At 27.9% G+C, this 21952-nt stretch overlaps 1 protein-coding gene across 1 annotated transcript in view; it reads right to left on the bottom strand.

Moving 5' to 3' along the window:
- Nucleotides 1–21952, bottom strand: part of LOC113549109 (thyrostimulin alpha-2 subunit) — a 47293-nt gene that overhangs the window by 11918 nt on the left and 13423 nt on the right. The window contains exons 2-3 of the mRNA XM_026950269.1: nt 4629–4777; nt 2196–2371 (exon numbers count right to left, since the gene is read on the bottom strand). Of these exons, the coding sequence (XP_026806070.1) occupies nt 2196–2371; nt 4629–4749 (297 nt within the window). The 5' untranslated portion in view covers nt 4750–4777. The remainder of the gene's footprint in view (nt 1–2195; nt 2372–4628; nt 4778–21952) is intronic.

Raw genomic sequence — 21952 nt, 5'->3', positions numbered from 1 at the left:
TTTTGAATTAAAATGTAATTAGTATAATATTACATAAACTGGCTTTTTATAATAGTTTACATTTTAAATATTAGATAGATTACAATTAAATTGCATAAAATAATTTTTTGTATAAAAATTAAAAAAATTGTATTGACTATAATAATTTTTAACAAAATAACATATATTATCTAAAATATTACGCATCTATGATTATTTCATAATGCATATGCTATACAGTATAAATAATACAAAATAGGATATATACATTTTCAGAATTTAAGATAAAAAATTAAGATAATATTTTAAGTATATTACCATTTACCAAGTTTCAATGCAAAGTAGCGTAAAATACTTAACAGCTATAATTTCTTGTGTAAGTACACACAAAAATGTTTCCAATTCAATACGAATAAAGCTATTTACATGACTTCGTATACTAACAATAGTTTTTTAAATAATACTTCGACTTAAGTTCATGTTTATATGTAGATTTTCGTTTAAACCAATAATACCAGCAATGAAAGATATTTCTCCCATTTGTATTCATGAAACATCAAACATCATTTAACTCGATTTCCATCAAGATGACAAACTGCGTTTGCATTTCAGAAATATTATAAAATGTTTGCATTTTTTGTTTGGGTACTTCAACGTGAACATTAAATTTCATGGTAATTGTACATTCTGTCTATTATTATGTGAGAGAGACGATTTTTAAGAAAAACAAAAACTTTGTAATAAATGTACTTGTAAATTATTCAATATGCAAAAAAAAAGGAAAAAACCATGTATTACATAATACGTATATAAATAGTATTATACATAAATATAATTTAAAATAAAATACAAGTACACAAACTAACGTCTTATTCGTATCCAAAAGTATATAACATAGTTTTTATTCAGATTATTAATAGAAATGAATTATTTGTTGAAACTAAACAAAATGCATAGAATATTTAATTTTTGAGAACCAATATACAAATACCATACATTACTTATATTATAACATATTATATTTTTAACAATATAATATTATATTATATTATATTTTATATAACCACGTTTTCTTTCTGTAATGTGTATTTTTTAACTATATGGACTACAAATAAATTAATAAGATCAAATAAATATTCCACTTGATCTATTTCAGTTACTTAATCTTAGAACTTTTATTTAAAATGAATCAGCATTACGCCATACTAACCACTAACCAGTCATAGTTTTGTATTATGTATGCATACTTTCTGAATACTTATTTTCTTTTCTTTGCTTTAAATATGTAATAGATTTACATAATTGTAACCGCTAGGCTCACATTATTAACTACTGACGACACAGAATAAGTAAAAGATTTAGAAACGTTCGTATTATATTCGTTTTTAAATGAATAATTTTCACCGACATAAAACAACCTGGACAATGTATAATTATTTTTTAATTTTTTAAAGTTAATATTTTCATTGAACTGATCATTAACGTCGTATACAATTTTTTAGATCCTATATTTTGCCTTCGATTTTCATTTAATCATGAATTTGTAATATAATATCTAAATTAAAATGAGAACGATTTGTTTTTGAATTATAAAACTTTGTGTACTAAGAACAATAGAACCATGATAATAGATATATTATAAGTCTTATAATATAAGATATCAAAGACTTGAAAATTTAAGTAATTAATATTAATCGACGTTATAATGTACAAAAATGAGCCAAGTATAATAAATACTAGATCCGATAATACAGATGTTTTAAATTTTTTTTTTTTTAAACCAGTTTTAATGATTATTATCCTTAATATTCAATAACTGAGAAATAACTTATTCGTATTTTGCATTAGGAACATCAAAATTTTTGAGAAAAATTATCCGCTAAATGATTTACAATAGAAGGAGGTGTAACTTTATATCGTCGTAATACACTCCCTAAGTATCTATTATAGTAAGTATTTAGTATACAAAGTATTTGAAAACAACATACTTATTTGAGAATGTTCAAAGCTTCCAAAAATCAGAATATGAATTTAATTCATTGCTAAATGCAAAAAAAAAACAATACGCGCATTTGGTGAATCACCCCGTACACAACAAATTCGAGTGTGTCAGAACCTTAGACATAATATAAATATACATATTTGTCTAACGTTACAAAATGTGTATACAGCCCACAAATCATTATTCTTATGATATAAAAATGTCAAATACTTACATTCTCAGTATCCATAATGTTGCAGCACTGGCCTACGGACGTGATACGCTGGTGCGGGTTGATCATCACAGTGTCAGCCGGCGACGGCACCGCCCATGATTCGCAATAGCCTCTACACGCGTTGGTCGTGATGGGAAATTCCACGCAGTTGGGTATGCTGATCTTCCTCGTGTGACCTATCAACAATGACAATAACGAAGCAATGCAAAGACTAATATGTTCGTAATATAAATGACGACGACCGTGGTTGGTCGAGATCGTGCAAAGTAATACGAGGATATAGTTATGATAACTTCGGCATAATATCGACTGTCCAAAACTAAGTATTGAAAAAAAAATAATAGAATTTTGTGTTTCTGTAATGCAATATATTATCTATTTACTTTTAATACCAATGAAACCGTTCTTTCTGTCGTCCGACTAGACACCTCAGCGGTGTCGCCTTATACGGGATTATTCCTTAAAATTTGTGTTTTCTAAACAACGAACAGTGTAATATAAATAAGGTGTTTAATCGTTTACCTCTGATCTCTGTATAGTTACCTATTAACTTTTTAACCAAACAATGCGTACGTGCGATAAAATTATCTCTTATACAATGTGCCTGTGTATAACAGATACATCGAAACTTGATTTTCCGTGCTTATCTCAATGTGTGTGTGTGGGGGGGGGGGTGTGTAAAAATTTAAACGGTTAACTGTAAGTTATCAATGGAGGATTTAATTTAACAACGGTTTGGCCGGTGTATAAACGCCAGCGGGGAACCCCGATGAAAGGTTGTTCTGGCCACCCAACAACAATTTAATACTGGTGAATTTTAATGAAGTGTATAATGTTAGGGCGTTGATTAATCAGACACCACCAGCAGGGTCTACCCGATTTTCTGACTATATTATTACGTATTAAACCCACTACACGACACTTCGGACGATATGGTTGTGATGGCTGTGGTGGCGGCGGTGGTGTATAGTGACTAGTGGCGCGTACATATAGACTTACGATGTATTTCAAAAGCGCACATACGTGTGTGTGAGTGTATATATATATTTATTTGTATAAATATGGTAATGTTATTGTATGTGATAGACGTCGTCATTTATCAAACGACACGGCGATAGTAATATTATCATATTACATTTATGGTCCGTATACTATTTACATGATATTTGATAGTATTACATACTATTATCTTTATATGATCTAAACGAATGCGGTTACGAAAAAAAAAAAAATTTAAAAAAAAAACCATCATAATTTATAATTTGACATGATGAAACGAAATTTGACACACACGTTTTAATAATTCTCGGTGTGTCTATACATTGATAATACATTATGAAAAATATGATTTTATCCATCCGTTAAAATTTAATATAAATTATAATAAATTGTATTATATGATGTAATCGTAACACAATATATTCAAAGTTTTTATAATATACGAGTGTACTCAAACAATTCTATATTATTTATTATATTAATTAATTTAGTAGAAAAAGGCACATGTATCATTGACGTCATAAATTGTCCAAGTAGATTTACATCACTAGAGAAACACAGCGTGGAGTGTCATCGACACTCGCCGTAGTTACGTGGATGGCTTGCGAATTATATTTGTCCCAGATGCTCGGCGATGATTTTAAGAGGAAAAACGTGTTACCCTGATTCACTTATACTCCATGTGGTGGGCTATCTCATTCGGATGGAATTGATAAAATAAATGGAAATGACAAATTCGAAAACTAATATTGTTATAATAAGGAAGAAAATAAATATAATGGTATAACTCTGTGTGTAGCTTTATAAAAATATAAATATAATTTATAAACACAAAGGAGTAAAAAGAAATAAGAACCAATGTTATACAAACAACTAGTATTTATGGCGTCAATCGGCAAGTGGGTCACGGGATTAATTGTTACAATTAAAATAAACAAAATGAACGGAAGGAGGAGAACCGTTAAGGACTGAGAAAAGGACAGAAAAATGTTCACAGTTTCATCGCATTCGTTCAATCCCACGCTTAAAGAGCATAAATCAGGACATTTAAGTACGTCAAGCGTATGTTAGTCATATAAGTAATTGAAGTTTTATTTATTATTCCTTTAGATATCTATTTTCAGTCAATAAAAAAAAAACATCTATCAACTCTCTCGATTATTAAACTGCAATGACCTATATTTTTAATCTATTAGTTTCCTTAAAGCATAACATTGTTCTAAAACTTTATATCGAAAATCGAATCTTTAATAACTTTTACTGCTTAAAGCTTAGATGGTGGTCAACCTGTGTCCTAAATTTTTTGGTCGTTGCCAATTTGGTAAAGGTCTCAAATATTTTTCGAAAATTTGTATCCATGATATCAGTGGTCTTTATACTATACGAGTACAGTATATTGTTATTATTTTTTTTATCATTGTGCCGTGTACTCACCTACTTTGTGGCAACCTGGTTTCTGCCAAGTATTTGAACCAGTCGCCAACGGAGACGGCAGGATCGCCAAGAAGAATATAAAGATCATCGCAGCGTTTTTCCACCACCGAAACTTGTCCATATCACTAAAGTTAGTCTTCAGACTCGATCTGAAAACCAATAGTTGTTTTACATATTATTATTATTGTTATTGTTATTATAATATATTATATTGAAATCAGTTATTGAAAAATACAATTGGTGTAAACTGTAAATAATAATGACGAAAACCAAGAGAAAACGATTGTAAATAATTTGGTATCACTACCTTAATACTATACCTCTATCTTTGCTACGAACATGATAGTAACTGTAAGATAAGTGGCTCGACAAAACTCGCAGGACATATTTTGCGTTATAATTTTTTTTAGTTTTTTGATCATTTACTATTAAATATAATCTCTCCAAATTAAAACGTGACTTTGTTATTATTCCATCGAAAATATGATGTATAGAACGCTCAGCGTTTGGGCCATCGGACAACACATAAATTTATATTCATTCAGCTCAGACCGCACGTCGACGGCAATAATACGAACATAATACGTATAATCATTATTCTGCGCACTCATTAATAATTATTAATTGCCTTCTATACTCGAAATTTCAATTTTATTTCGACGTACCGTACATGGGCAATAAATTATTCAAAAATAAAAAATTAATTGCGTGGTGAAAATTAAAATGTTAGTTCTCAAAATTAGATTTTTTTTGCGATAAAATCGCACTTTAATACTTTTACCGTTAAAAGTTTTAATTGTGTACTCAAACTCCAATTCTCTTAATGGATCCTATGAAAACTAATATAAACGATAATACACCACAAAATACTAAACCAGTAAACTACTTATATATAAACTGTTAAAAGGAACCACGCGTGTATGTACATGTGTATGTGTGTATGTATATGGTCAAAGAACTTAAATTCAATTTTCTATTTTTAGAATTTACAATTGCTAATAGACAACTAATGATTAATCTGATTTTATATTAAAATTAAAATAGAATTATTACTTTTTAACTACAAGTAATTAAGTTTTTTTCGAGATGTTGATGAATTTCGTAAAAATTTTAACTACTCCACAATTCATTTTACGGATATTTATAATATTCATATTTTACTATCGAAACCATATCATTTGTCGCAGTCACTACGAAGAAAAAAAAATTAAATAATTTTTTGTAACAACATTTCATATAATATGTGACACGTGCAGTGATATACGTGCACCGTTCTATAATATTATATAGTATGTTGGAACAATTATCAATAAAATTTGAAAACCGTTTTCAAGATTTCAAATCACATACTCGTAATATGACTTTATTTCGGATGATTGAAAATCCATTTCTGTCTGATGAAAATTATGTTCAAGAAACTGTTCAACTTGAACTTATTGATTTAAAAACAAATAATAATTTGAAAAATTTGTACAAAAAAATCACAGATAAAAACACAGATTTAATACATTTTTATAAAACCCTTCCTGATAATTTTCCAAAAATAAAAGAATTATTAATGCGTATATTTACATTATTTGGCTCTACTTATATTTGCGAACAAACGTATTTACGCATGAATTACGCAAAATGCTCATAAATATCTCGTTTGACTGATGAACACTTACACTTCGTATTAAGAGTTGGCGTTCACATATCACTCCGAATATTGAAAGATTGTTTAAAGAAAAACAATCCCAAATCGACCAAATTCCACACTAATTTACTTCTATTAATATTCTAAAATCAAATACATTTTTTTTATATTAAATGAAAAATGTAAGATATTTTGTAATTTTTAAAAGCTTAATAAAATAACATTTTCATAAATCATAATTGTTATTTTTTTTTTTACCCCTTTACAAATTTCTAATTTTTATAAAATAGTCATGAGCTGGTTGGAATACTTCCGCGGGGTTGGGCACGTCTAATGTATACTATTTAATATTTATATTATAAAATCAAACTCTGTGCGAAATGCGTTCGACGGAATCCTATCGCTTTATCCTCTTTATCGTTTCTCGTGATCGGCAACACTCATATTAATATATCATAAATAAATAAAATTTTAAGCGGTACCAAATAATATAAATCTTTTTAAAAATATGGTCATTAATAGTAAACCATACAATTAATTTATATTCTAAATTTTCACGTATAAATTTGATAATTTATATAACGTAATATTCAACTACGCTCTGTGTTAGTGTGTTATTCGCAAGGAGCCAATTATTTACTTCGGTATAGGTAATTTATCAGTGACACACACCAAATTCCTTTAAGCACCAATATCATTCCAACGATTCCACAAATGGTAAAAGAAAAAAGAGTAGTAATAAATAACATTAATTATAATATTATTTTACATAATTAGTCAGGCTAGTATCAATGAGTTTGTTTTTAATATTTGTACTTAATATTTAGTATATTATTGCTTATTTTATTACCTAAAGTTATTGTTCAATATATTATAGGAGGCAAAGGATTCAAATAATTAGTGGTCTGCTGTAGAATAAGTACTTCAAAAGTGTTCCATGTTTTCAATTGAGTTTGTAACTACTGCAATAAAGGAACACAACACTATCACAAAAAGTATTGAAGATGAAAAGTATATCGTCAAAAAATTATTTTTAATAAAAAAAAAAAAAATAAAAATGCGTAACGGGCAATTTATATACCCAAAATATGTATATTATCCTCCGGGGATATTTACCACTTTTCCTGTTCCTGACGTTAATGAGATAATTTAAGATCGACCAAAGATTTTTTATACAACACAAAATTTTACCACTAATAAAAATATTCAACCCACGAAAAGGTTAAGAAAAGGTTCGATGATTTTCGAATCCCACAACACCCGATACTATTGTATAAATATATTAAACACACGCGTACAAAATATATGTCACAACAGTATAATTATATAAATAATATTACATTCAATATAGTTTTCCGACGTACGATAACTAGTTTTGTAAAAGAAATGACTAATACACTGGTGATTAGTAAAATAATAATACGAATAATTATGTAAGCCGTAAAATTATTATCTATTTACTAGAGTATGTTCCGATTAATATTATGATCACTGACTAACAAAAAAGATTATATCTATCATTGAAATTACAAATTAAAAATTAACTATTAAACCAAGCGAATATTTTTATAATTTTTAAACGACCTAATGCATATTAAAACCACTATATACAAGATAATTGTACAATTTATACATCTTTTATAGTTTTAAGTAGTCAAAACTAGAGCTTTCGATTACATAATCTAAAAATAAAATGGTTTATCAACGACTGTTTAAAATAATAAAATTACGATAAAATAAAATCCAACATAAATATGCAAGTTTAAAAAATCCTAAGCCGTGGAATTATGGTATCATATTATCTATATAGACGTATTTTATCATCTAAAATGAAATTTTTTTCTTTACAGTTATTTACATGTCTAAATTTGAATTTATTTCTCATTTTTATGCTTTGTTTTCTTTCGGTCTACATAGTAGTAAAATACTAAAATATGAAAATAATGGTCGTTTTCCTCCGCAGTTTGTAGTCGGTTAATGCACTTTCATTATTGGAATAAAAATAATATCGGGAATTAATAATTTAAAAGTCATATTATATCTTTAGGAATCCCCTCTGCTTTCTTCACTTCATTACCTAGTACCTTAAAGAGTTTTATGGAAACTATGAAATTATGGTGCAAATAAAACGAAAATAAAAAATTGGATACAAAAATCAATCAGAACTTTATTGATGATCTCTGAAATGTGTTCTCATATAATTGCATCTAAGTAAAGCAATCAAAATAAAAAACAAGTTCATGTGGACTTTTAGATTTTCCGAAAAATATCGAATAGATACCATTCATATGAATAATATGTTTTAAAATATTTTATGATAATGTAGTAATGTGATCATTCTTTTTCTCGTGCGTAGGTCTTTATTTCAATAAATTATATGATATTATTATCGACGTATTGGAAATACTTTTATAAAAAGTGTTTATAAATCGCGTTCATCTTCCGAACTATCGCATATATCTGCGTGTACATAAATAATTTATTAATATGATATATTATTGTATTTGCATGCCTCGACAACAACAAACGATTACCGAACGAAACCGCTATCCGATTATCGTGAACGATCGATCAAAGACATCGACTTACGAGATTAATCTGTAAACGGTATTTTGCATCATCTGTCCGCCGCGATGTCGTCGAAAAAATAGTATTGTCCTTTAAAACGGTCATGGCTTTTCACTGCTATGGGGGTATATAAAAACCAAGTGTAGGCGTATATGATGAGCGCTCGAAAACAGCATTTTTTTGCTTTGCCGCTAACAATAATGCATAATCCAATCGCGCACTGTATCGGCACCAGGCGCCCTTTGACGGAACAACTCTTGCGTGTTCGTACCGCAGTTTTATTCAAAAATCAAACCGACTTCTAATACGCTGCGGGGCGAGTGGTACAGTGAAAACAGTTCGATATTGTATTGCAGTCGATTAATGACGACGATCGACAGGACCGCGCGCGCGAACCGGTGTCGTGGCATGGGTAGGGGGGGGGGGGGTGACGGGAGCGAGACATCCGCGGGCATTATCGCGGAAAAATCGATTCCACAGTCGTGCGCGATCATATTTCCGTGTATTTAATTCCCGTAAAAAACGTGAGACGGTGTATCTACTTGTAATACGAATCGGCATCGGTAGCAGGTGCCGGGTACGCCGCCGCACGCGTAGGTTTGGATATTATATTATATTATTGTTATACGGGCGATGAACAATATCGTCGCCTTTGACGCCGATGACTTTGACGGTGCAGTAAACTCACAGAACGAAACTGCAATGCGGTGCAATGCACGCACGGTTTAACTATTACACTTATGGTACACCGCATAATACTGCAGTACAGAGGCAGCGCTATACGGGATCAAGGGTGGGAAAGTGCCCCCTCCCCTAAAATTTGATTTTTTCCCCTCAATTTCCCCGCCCCCCGTGATTTAATGTTAAAAAAATGTAAGTAACTACAGAAATTGTAAACCGTTATTAATATATAAAATAATATTAATTAATTTAAAGTGTTCTTAGACTTAAGTCAATTTATTTTAAATTTGACGGTTATATTCAAATTAAATATGCTTTTTTTGCACGTTTAGAAATAAAAATACTCAATAAAGTTAATACTAACTACACACTTCCTAAAATCTCATGCATTGAAAAATAAAAAGTTAATACGTATTGTTGCATACAAATGAAGAAAATTGACATTTAAAGTCTTAATGTAGTACATTTGTGATAATAATGTAGTAGGTATATTTTTTGATTATTTTCTTAGAAATATAACTTATAATATCCGAAACATTTTTAGCAATAATTTCCTGAAAATATGGTACAAACAAATTAATGGTTGGTCGAATAGCCATACATAAATGCACCACATCTACTTCGTGGACGAAACTTATTTTTAAACGACGAAGAAAAGGGAAGATGAGCTTTTTCAAATATTATTATAAATATGACCGGTGTAGAGCTTTGTCCGTGACAAAAACAAAAGCAAAATATAAAAATATAATAATATTTCCTTCCTGTAGGTACCTATGATATCATAGCTATTTCAATAGTATACTTGCTCCATTTTTTTTTTCTGAAAACTTATCAACAATAATTATTCCTGTGACGATTTTATTAGATAATGCACGTCCGTTTCTACGTTTGACAGAGGAAGAGAACTTAAGTCGTCTAGAAATTCTACCGTGTTTTGAGTCTTTTCGTCGCATTCAAATATCGCTTATTGCGTTAGTAGTGTGACGGGAGAATATTTCAACAATCGGTTTTTCTATATTTTAAAACGAAAAAATATATACTTTGCGAAATTAATTTATTACGTTTCAACGTGTTAAGCTAGCTGCTACAGTATCATGAAAAAACTTTATGATGGAGAAAAATACTATGTCTCTTTATTCTCTTTATTTGAGTTTATTTATCCACCAAAGAGCTGTATTAAAAATCATACGGAACAAACATTTTATAGAAGGCGAAATCCACAATTCACAACACGATGATTAATGACCACGTGAGTACTATGTAATTCTGAATAACGTGAAACACTTATAATTCGAATTCTTATAAATTAGTTCCGTTCGTTTTGGCCTCAAAAAAGATTTTGAAAACGTCCTAAACAATAGAAAATGATATAACATGTCTTTAGAACGAAACTACCCATTAAATGTTAGCTGAAAACTACATAACAACGATGATTAATTATTATTCATATTGTTCCAGAACAAACTGAATATTATTATTCCTAACCTAGATATTACGTAATAATTTTAACTAAAAATTATTGTCTTCAGGATTAATTAAGTATATTCGTTTAACAGACATAACATATTATCCAGGCAGTTAATAAATTAATATTATTATTATATTTAACATCAGACAGGAAATATTTTAGTGTTAAATATTGTTTAAAACGTACCAAATAAACAAACCACATTTTAAAGCTGCAAAATGTATTTCATTTTCATTTTAAAACTTTGTTATGTTCACAAAATGTAAAATACTTTCTTTATAAATATAATGGTGTTTATTAGACTTTCTAATTTAGTAAATAAAAATGAAATATTCATGTGATAAGCATATTATGTATAAATACATCCATTAAAAATATAATAAATTAACAAAAACATAACTATAATTAAAACATACATCAAACAGCAAAAAAATATTTAGTCTATGCTTGAAGAATTTGATGTTTAAAACCAAAAACCTAAAATTTAAATTTTAAATTTACATATTTTCTAATTACATTAAGAGAATGCAATGTCCGAATGACGTGTTGTTTCTATCTTACAGAATACAGAGTACAAAATAGATCATTTTTAAACCACTTAGTATAGAAAACTTTATTAGATAGAGAGCATACTAACAAACTTACATGTAAAAATATTATCATTGTTTGCAAGTTGGTTTTTACAATATATTAATTTTTTAGCAACTATTAGCATTTTTAAATTTAAATTTTTTTAACGCTGATCTCGTACTTATTTAAAATTGAAATATTATTTAAAAAAATCAGCGTACAAACACAAATAATGTTCTTTAGATTCAATAATATATCAATTTAATCCTATGTAATTAGCGACATAAAATTAGTTCTGATTTTTATAACTATAATAAGACAGACAAAACAATGTAGATATGATATAGTCTTAGCCTTAATGAAATTATCTTGTGTATAAAATTAAAATAACAACCTTAATATATTAATATAAAAAATGCTATTGTGAAATGGATAAGTTTTATTGTTATGTTATAAATGCGAAAAGAACATCTAATAAGAATTATTATCAATAAAAAAAAACCCATAAACATGCATTAAAAATGTCGCTCTACATAAAAAAAACTAAATATTCCTTTTATTCTTAAAACCTCATAGTAAAAATATTATTAAAAGACCAATAAGAAAAAAAATAAAAAATAAAAAATGGGACGAAATTAATTATTTTTTTATAGACGATATATGAATTAAGGATTGTTCAAAACTAAATAATTAAGATAAGATAAGTAGTTTTGAGTAGTATTTTTACTTTAATTAAATTAACAGTTATAATTTCCAAAAACCTATAACAACACCAAAGAATTTTGAATAGTAATTAATTAATCTAGTTCTTCGAAAGATGAAGACAATTTATTATTACAGCTGAATATCTATTAGTTATTCATTACAAATATTTTAGCCATCGTTTAATTTGATTAAAGTTTAAAAATAAATTGAATAGATAATAATATTTTCAGAGATTAATTGCATTTATTTTAATCGGATACATCATAAATGTAAATATGGTAATATTTTGCTAAAATCTGAAGCACATTGTACGTGCAAACATATATTTAATATCATTGACTTTAATTTTCAATACTGTTTAATGTTTAATCATAGAATAATATTATTCTATATGTTTAATATGTTAAACTTGGTACTTTTCGTAGAAGATTTTGTTTTGAATTTAAAAATCAATATTTTAATGATCTAGTTTGTAAAAAAATGTAAATCAACATTTTTATAATATTTTATGCAGTGACGAATTATTTTTAAAAAGTGTAAGAAAAAGTAAACATTAAATGCAATTTATCTATCTATTATAAACATACAAAACTATTTAAATATTATTGAGTTTCAATAATTCCTACGGAAACCAGCAAAACAAATAAATAGTAATAATAATAAATTAAAAATCTCTGACATGACTTATAACTACTACAAAAATATAAAAAGCATTTTACATAAAACATTCTAGTTGGTTGATTTAATCTAGAGGGTTTTCGAGCGTATAGCCTCCTAATATACTTTAAGATGTAAATAGGTCAGAGTTATTAGTAAGACACAAATATATATATATATATATATAAATTATAATTTTACATATTTAAAAAGAAAAAAAGAAAATTACAAGTCTAATAATTTTACCGTTGTATCGGCAACTAAAACACACATTAAAGCAATTTTTACTTCTAAATAGAGTTAAAAAATAATATAAGTAATTCCACTGACTATTTGAATGTAGACAATAATTGTCTAATTTAAATAAAATCTATTCAAATTTCATATTTTATTTAAATAACCTCTTTTTACAAAGTGTACTTGAACTTTCCAAAAATAATTATAATTTATAGTTGCCACGAAGTATAAAATCATTCCATTTATTTCAAATGCTACATTTCTGCTATTTGAAAACATATTTAAAATGACGTTTTCCCGTTTAGGGGACTAAAGAGCTACGTTGTGTCAACTCTGTACAAATTATCTACGACTCGTCGCAACTGTCGTATTAAAATTATTGTATTATTATTATTATTATTATTATTATTATTATTATTATTATTATTATTACCTATCTACCACCGTATGTTGTTTGTGATTTTCAAAATTAGATGCCAGCGGAACACGAGTGCGTGTGATACATGATATTTAAATGTGTAGCAAATTATTATTATTATTATTATTATTATATCACACAACTACTCCGTTTACTAAAAACGGTCGTCGAAATGAAAACGTTTGAACTCGTATGATGGTAATAAACAAAGTCGTGACTAATGCGTGGCGATTTGTAGACGACAGAATTTGATGTTAACGACGTCGGAGGGGAGTGAATAGTGGGCCAGCGTACACAAATACACTCCAACGTTAGATCGCGTCGGAAAGTTCTCATGCCGTTCATTTCATATCGTCGCAGGAGAGTTTGGGATTAAAAGTAAAAATGACAAAACAAAACGGAACGAAAGCGTCGTTGAGTTTTCTCTCCATTGGCTGGGCAATAATTAACTGCCGCTGAAGAATCTTCAAGTGAGCTCGGGACGTCACTTATTATTAATGCGCAGCCATCCGCGAATTTTGAAATGATTAGAAACCCACGGACGGTTAGCGGCATTTGAGACCTTACGTTTTACCTGCAGATCCTTTACACCCTAAAATCGTCCCGGTGTCGCCATCGTAGACATTGACTTCATAACAGTGTGTTAATAATATATAATATTCAAATAGTTTCATAATTGTTATTAATTAAAGATTCACAATAGAAACAACGGTGATGAGTACAGTAAAACACAATGTTAGTCATTATTTCTATTGTACCTATAGTAAAACACAAAACACTATTGTTATTATAATTGTTTTACTAAGATAAGTATTAATATTTCAATATTATTATTATTACGTGACTGAATATGTTTGAAACCGGAATTTAAAAAAAATAAAATATATTAAAAAAATTTAAAAGCGTGAAATACATTTTTACTTTTGGCAGAGAAGATTTATTTAAATCCATATTATTGATGTGGTATAACATTGAATATTTGTCCAAAAATTTACCAGTCGATATGCTATTTAAATACATATAAGTAGATATCTACTAATACGATTACCAATCGTTATACAAATGCATTCATAACCAAATAATTTTAGCATTGAAGATAAATATTTTCTTTCAATATGGCATTATACTATTATCTCTACTATTTATAGCTACTGGACTATACATTCTATGGAATGGATAGGATCCGAGGATTTTGTTGGGAAACTGTATTTTTCATTCTTAATTCCTGATGTTATTATTCCAATAACAAAAGTCCCATAAACGGCTACAGACTGTGGAGGCGGACGACCATTATATTCATATTTAACTACCATAGATGCAGAAAAAATATAAGAACAATAACAAATAAATTTAAATTTATACATGTACATAACCATAAAGCAAAAACTTCGTTCTGAACGAAGAAAATACAACTATTTTTTTTATGTATAATACCAAAACTCCATAACACAGTACTTGTTCAATTTAAATTTTATATTTGTGTATTCTTGGATCAACCCGATACAAATGTGATTCTCGTACTAAGTGACACGTTATTGATCACTACAACATGTGATGAAAAGTGTTCGCTACAAAATGAATTATAAAATAGTTATTGTCGGTCTTACAGTAGTGGCTGATACGAGTGGGGCCATAGGGACATCTCCCTCGTGGACTGTGTTTTTTTTTATATAATTCTAATATTCTATAATAATTGTTTATACGATTGCAATATTTATCATAAATATAGACATGTACATGCTAGCAATACAATTTCACATAATACAATTAATCCTTCATAAATATCATATAATAATATATTACTGCGGTGTATCATATAAACACGTTTTCGAAAAATTAATCTCGACAGCCTACTGAATTCGCTACTGCCTCGCAGAGCCGATGTAATTGTAAAAAAAACGTAACATTAAGGGGATCAGTAGTGGTGTATATTTAAAGAGCTTAGTGTAAGCAATGTTTAAAGTTCGTGCGTGCTTGATTTGTGACTGTGTGTGTGTAGTAAATTATTATCATGTACGTGTTCACAGAAAAAATGAAACGCCTATATACCAGCACAAGTCACCAGCGCGTAGCGCGCTTTAACGATCTAGAACGCGTGTTTTATTTGATTTAAATTATGTACCTTCTGTCCATCCAACAGATCGAACTAATAATGCGATAATATTTCAGAAAACTAATCTGAATTCGTTATAGTGCCTACTTGAGATAAGTTAGACCAAATTTTAAGATTTTTAATTTAAATTTTGAATAATTACCTAACGTTTGGAAATTACTAAAGTTTAATATATTCAAACCAAATCCATATGAATTGGGGGGTTAAAATTGGGAAAAGTGGACTGACCGATCTCAAATAGACATAATCAAAAATTCGAGTCAGTTTTCAAAAGTATTAGCGCAATACTAGATCGATCGGTATGATGGACATAAGACTGATATGTTTTTGCTAAAATAACCGATCCCCACCAATCCTCTAACGATGTATAATAATATAAACGATATACAAAAGGATGTGCAAAATTTGAAAAATGCGATAGTTGTTTTACTCTTACCCCTCCCTTGCCTTCATAACTCCATGCCCAGTTATGTCCTTGAAAACTATACAAAAAATATGTTTCTACAAAATTATACAGTCACAAAGACCTGCAAAACGTGCGATTATCCAAATAGACACGCAACAGGTTAATGGAGGCGTTATTTTAATCATTACATAATGAATTAGTTGTGAAAATATATGCCATGACAAATTTTTTCCCTGAAACGAACGTGATGGCGTAACTATACAGTGGTGCAGATTTATAATAATATTAATATATAAACAAATGTTAAAGTAATGTACAATTTTAATAATAAAAAACAGTTCTCAGTTCTCTGGATGTTACACGAATATTACATTTAAATACAAATCTCGGGTTACTAAATTAGATTTAAGTATTTTCAAACTCAACAGTCCAAGAAAATGTATTTTGTCTTGTAATATTATTCGTCAAACACGACCTGCATACATTTTCAAATTACAGTAAATATATTTTTAATTCCTGTAGAAGTCAGATAATGTAATATGTTATATAATATCGTTTGTTGTATGCCGAATACATTTTAACCATTAAAAGCTAATTTAACAAATTTTTCAGCAAAGAAATATATTTTTTTTATCAAGTTTATTCAGTTCGTTATCCAAATTATACACAAACTTTGAATATTTGAATTTCTCAATTTAATTTTCCTCTAAAATATGTTATTTAATATAAAAGAATTCTAGTCATCCAAGAATAATATAATACAATTGTAAATGAGTCATAAAAACACTAATTAAAGTAAAACAATTTATGATATATTATAAATATTCGTCTAAAGTAATGCAATGAAAAATATTTCTTTAATACGAATATTAACAAAACAAAAGTATGCCTTGATGCTAGTAATATTATACGTCTAAGATAATTAAAACTTTAACCTTTTCAGAATTTTTAAGATTATAAAACTGAAAAAAAAATGTTTGGATTAACAAAAAATAATTAAAATCCAGATAAATGTTACTTTTGAACATACTAAAACATTGCAAGTTAATATAATACTGAACCAAAAATAAATTATTCTGGTTAAAAGTAATTAATATTTCATAGCATAAGTTTTGGAAGGTTGAGATATAATACATTGTGATTGTAGACGAATTTACAGGAAAAACCATGAACACGGTGATTCGGACGAAACAGAAAAAGTTATAGGTACATAATTAATATTAACGTGTAATTTAATACGACATATTTTTCCAAAATGTTCTACTGACAAATAATTTGATACGATTTCCGAATGAAAAAAACTATGAATTTGTATTCATTATACTACACATATTATTTTTAAACATATTATTTCAAAACTTTTCTTAATAAACGGGATGATACGAATAAAACGCATTGTTAAAACTATTCAATTTAGACGAATAGTAGTTACAAGTTTAATGAATATTTCGCGTAGAATAAAATCTAAATTACTTTCGTGTTCGGTCTAACGTAAAGAAATATTTATCAATAATCATGTCTAGACTACTTTCACGTAATCACGTCTGTATAATTCCCATTGCGTTATAAACTCGTTTAAAGCCATATTGCGAGATGATAAGATTATGTTCCAAAATTCCGGACATGATTTTTTTATTTTCCTCTCGCGACTGACAAAAAAAGTGTCGACAAGAACATTAAATTGGAAGCAGTTGCCGATACCGAGTTTTTAAATGAAATTACCTAACTTTCGAATTCAATTAGCTCTACTATTTAAATACGAAAACGTCGAAGGCGTTCGTTTTATCATTATTGTTTTAATAATATGTTGACAGCGCGAAATAACACAATATAACTTGATGCCGTAACCGACAAGTTAATAATACTTTATTATGCATCTGTAATGCTTAATACTTTTAAAGTGTACATCGATTTGTTAATTAATGATATTAATAATGCGCTTGACACGGGCTATTTTTCTTAACAGTCTGGTTTCTGAGTATATCAGGAAACAAAGCTATTCTTCCCATTTCATGCTTGATGACGATTGTATGTGCAAACATAAACAGTACATAAATATATATAGTACCGTCACTTATTCTATTTGTCGTTTTAACAGTAATTTTAACAATAATAACCAAACATTTTGTATTTTTTCGGTTGAAAAATATGTTCCATTTTTTATCTCAGAATAAAGTATTCGAGGGTATTCAACTGATTGATAGCTTGATCGTTATTAAATCGTGGTAAATGTGTTAGTCACAACAACAACAAAATTTAAAGAAAAAATTTCTAAACAAGTCCTTTGAAATTTTTTATTACCGTTTTAATATTACCCTTTTTTTATAACTATTTGAAATACAAGATATATATTATAAATAATACTATAGTATATAATGTCATTATAAATCATTTGTCAATTAATTATCATAGTACAATAAATAATTTAATATAATATATATATATTAAAAAAATCCAACAATGTAAAAATTTAAAACAAAAATTTTTTATGAATACTAATTTTAAAATTTAATTATATTAAAATGTATACATTTATTGTTAATGTAAATGATTTAGTTTTAATTTTTTTTGAATTAAATACTTGAATGTATTAAATGTAGTCTTTTAAAATTTCAACAAAAGTAAAAAATTGTTTTCAAATTTGAAATTCCATTATAACGTTTGTAATTCACAACTGTTTGAAAATATCGGGAACCAATTAGGTTGTTCATTTTTAGGTAGGAACCATTCGGATGCAGCCAGGACACACATTATTCAGTGGTTACGACTGTAGTTAGGTTGTCTTACAATTTAATTAACTAAATTATTGAAGCACAACAACAGGTAGAATTTATATTATGTTTTAATATTTTACAAATGCTTTGATGCAAAATGACATGGTCATTATTATTTTGTCTAAATACTTCATTTGTATCGAATACTTTCAATCATTATTCTCAAAAGAAATGAAAACAAAAGTTTAAGACCTTTTTATTATTTTAAACTCTCGTATTATTTATAAACAAAAATGTAATGTAACAAAATAGAAAGTAATCCAACATACAAACAAAGTTAAAATTAATGATTGTAGTCCATTAATAATTGCATTATTAATGTTATCATAAGTATTTATTTGTTATTTACTGAATTTTTATATATTTACATATTATATTTATATACATACGTACAGTTGTATAAATATCGTGGGTGTTCTATCAAAAGTTACTAAGTGACTTTTTTCACAATGTTACTAGGAAGCAAAAACAAAACAATTTTAAATTCATTATAAAACGTAGAGACATCAAACTATCAAAGTATAATAAATGATGCTATATGGTTTGTTATCGAAGACCAACTTTACTTCTATTTAATCAGTTAAAATGTATTTTAGTCGTCGTATCGTTTTCATTTATAATTGGTCAATAATGGCAAATAATCGCGGGTCGTAAGCTATTATTGTGCAAGCGAATTTAATTTTTCAACGATATTATAACAACAATAACACTTCGTATGCAATACAATCAAAGTCGGTGTTAAGATTATTTTATTTTGTTTACAGATGTTACGAATGTAACTCGATGTTCACTACGATTAGAGTCCCTGAAAGTCTTACACCCACAGCGGTTTTAACATAATACGGGCGACAGCAAACAAATTGGTTAATCGTAACATTATCCCGATGACTACATGGATGGTTTTAGAATTTTCGTCATCAAATTTTATTTTCCCCGATGAGATAACCAAGATTCCGTGGTCATGGGTGATTACTGTTTGCTGGTTATACGATGTAAAATAAATGATTCCAATGCTATCTGTTGCATATAATATTTCGGCGTCTTTACAGAGTAAAAATAATAAAATGCAGACACATCCGTAGAGTATGCTTTTATCTGATAACGAAAGCGACGGGGTGCCCTCCAACTGCAATCGTTTTCTGTAATTGCATACGAACATAGTTCTATTATATTAGAAAGTTGGCAATCCACGAGTTGGCCGATCGACATTCGAGTTCATCGACACCAGTAAAATATGCGCTGGACGATTATTCGAATTGGATAAATGTATATTATAATATTGTAATACAGGAAATTGCATAAAACGGGAACGAAATTAAATGTCACCATTAAAATATGGTACGAACTGCTTAACAAAAAGCAAGGACTTGGGATATCGTTTTCCCAAACATGCCACATGTGCAAGTATTATAATATACTGGACTAATGACTTATTATCAATTATAATCAAATTAATTTAATCAAATCTCAACTTTTGACATTTTTAAATTTTTGAGATTTTTTTCATTACTTATATAAGAAGGTCCTGTGGAAATATACACTTCTGATTTTCAAATGAAAATCTTCTCCTCCTTCCGTAAACTATTTAATGGATAATTTTTTTGAAAATTTTTATATAGATATTCAATTCAAAATTCTTACTAGCAGTATTTCAGAAATCATAATGTTTATACTAAGAATAAGAATTCTTAAAAATGGTTTTACAAAAATATAAAATTTATTTAATATTGAATCTAGTTATTATTATACTCGGATCATTTTTATTATAAATATTAACTGATTAATATCAATTTCTAAAATTTTCAAATCGCCAAAGCCCCCATATATTCCAAACTCATTTCCACAGACCTTTTATCATCCTTAGTAAACAAAATTAAATTATTAATTAACTTAAAAACTACTTGACTAAATTTAGATTTTGATACGTCAAGATTATCCACAAAATAATTTACAGTATAAAAGCGGGGTCTTCGATTAAAAAATAGAAATTGGTATCTTTATAGAACACTTTTTAAGTAATGCAAAAAATTTGAAGAATTTTAAGATTAAATGAAATATCATTAAGCAAATATTTAAAAAATTCTTAAAATCAAATTTTGAATAACTACTTTATTGAAAAGTACGAGTTATTATACTTTGTGAATTTTCGTGTATAAATTTATAATATAATTATATAAATACCTCATGACTTCAACCCTAAATACTGTGTTTAACTATCGTTTCTATTTCGTCTTCATCTAAGCCTATCCTGTGATATTTGACGAAATTCTATTATGAAAATAATATTTCATTGATTTTCTCTCCAACAAATTTCAAATGGATTGCAATTAAAGGGTCACCTACGAAAAGTTGGTGTACACACTTGAGCCGTTGGGATAGTTTTATTTACTTTACATTCAATGCATACGCATACAATATGTATTATGTATACATAACAACTATAAATAAAGATGATGACTTTTGAAAAAAGGCATGGCCCACTCGTTGACGTTATAAGAAACATACCGTATAACTATTTACATTGTGATTTATGACGTACAGAAAATTCAAAAATTCCGAATGGCCGAAATGATTTTAACTGAAAATAAATATTTATCTGTTTTTGTGCTAACATAATTTTATCACAATTTTATGGAATTTTTAAAATTTTGAGCAATCTTTTTTGTAACAGTTAACTTATTTTACATTTATTCGAAAACATTTTTAAGGCATGCGACCTACCATGGCTGCAAGTCTCGTCATATTTTCATTTTACACACCAACTTTCCATTGTATATTATTCATGTTTGAATTTTCTTCCATTTGTTGCAATATGATTATAAATGATCTGACGATTTATTTCATTGTTAATTAAAGTGTATAACAAAAATATTCCCGACTAAATAATACTATTACATATTTAGATACATTAAAATATCCAATTAAAGTCAGAAAGTTTAAAGAGAAGAATTCAAAAATGTTTATGTTAACACTTACTGTAAACTCAACGGAAGTACAAAAATAATGAGTTGGCATATTGAATATTTTATAAAACTAAAGCCCTACCCAACGAGTAAATTGCAAAACAAAAATGAATACCTAACACATATCC

Source organism: Rhopalosiphum maidis, chromosome 4, assembly GCF_003676215.2.
Source record: "Rhopalosiphum maidis isolate BTI-1 chromosome 4, ASM367621v3, whole genome shotgun sequence".
Lineage (NCBI taxonomy): Eukaryota > Metazoa > Arthropoda > Insecta > Hemiptera > Aphididae > Rhopalosiphum > Rhopalosiphum maidis.
This window is presented reverse-complemented; position numbering and strand designations above follow the sequence as displayed.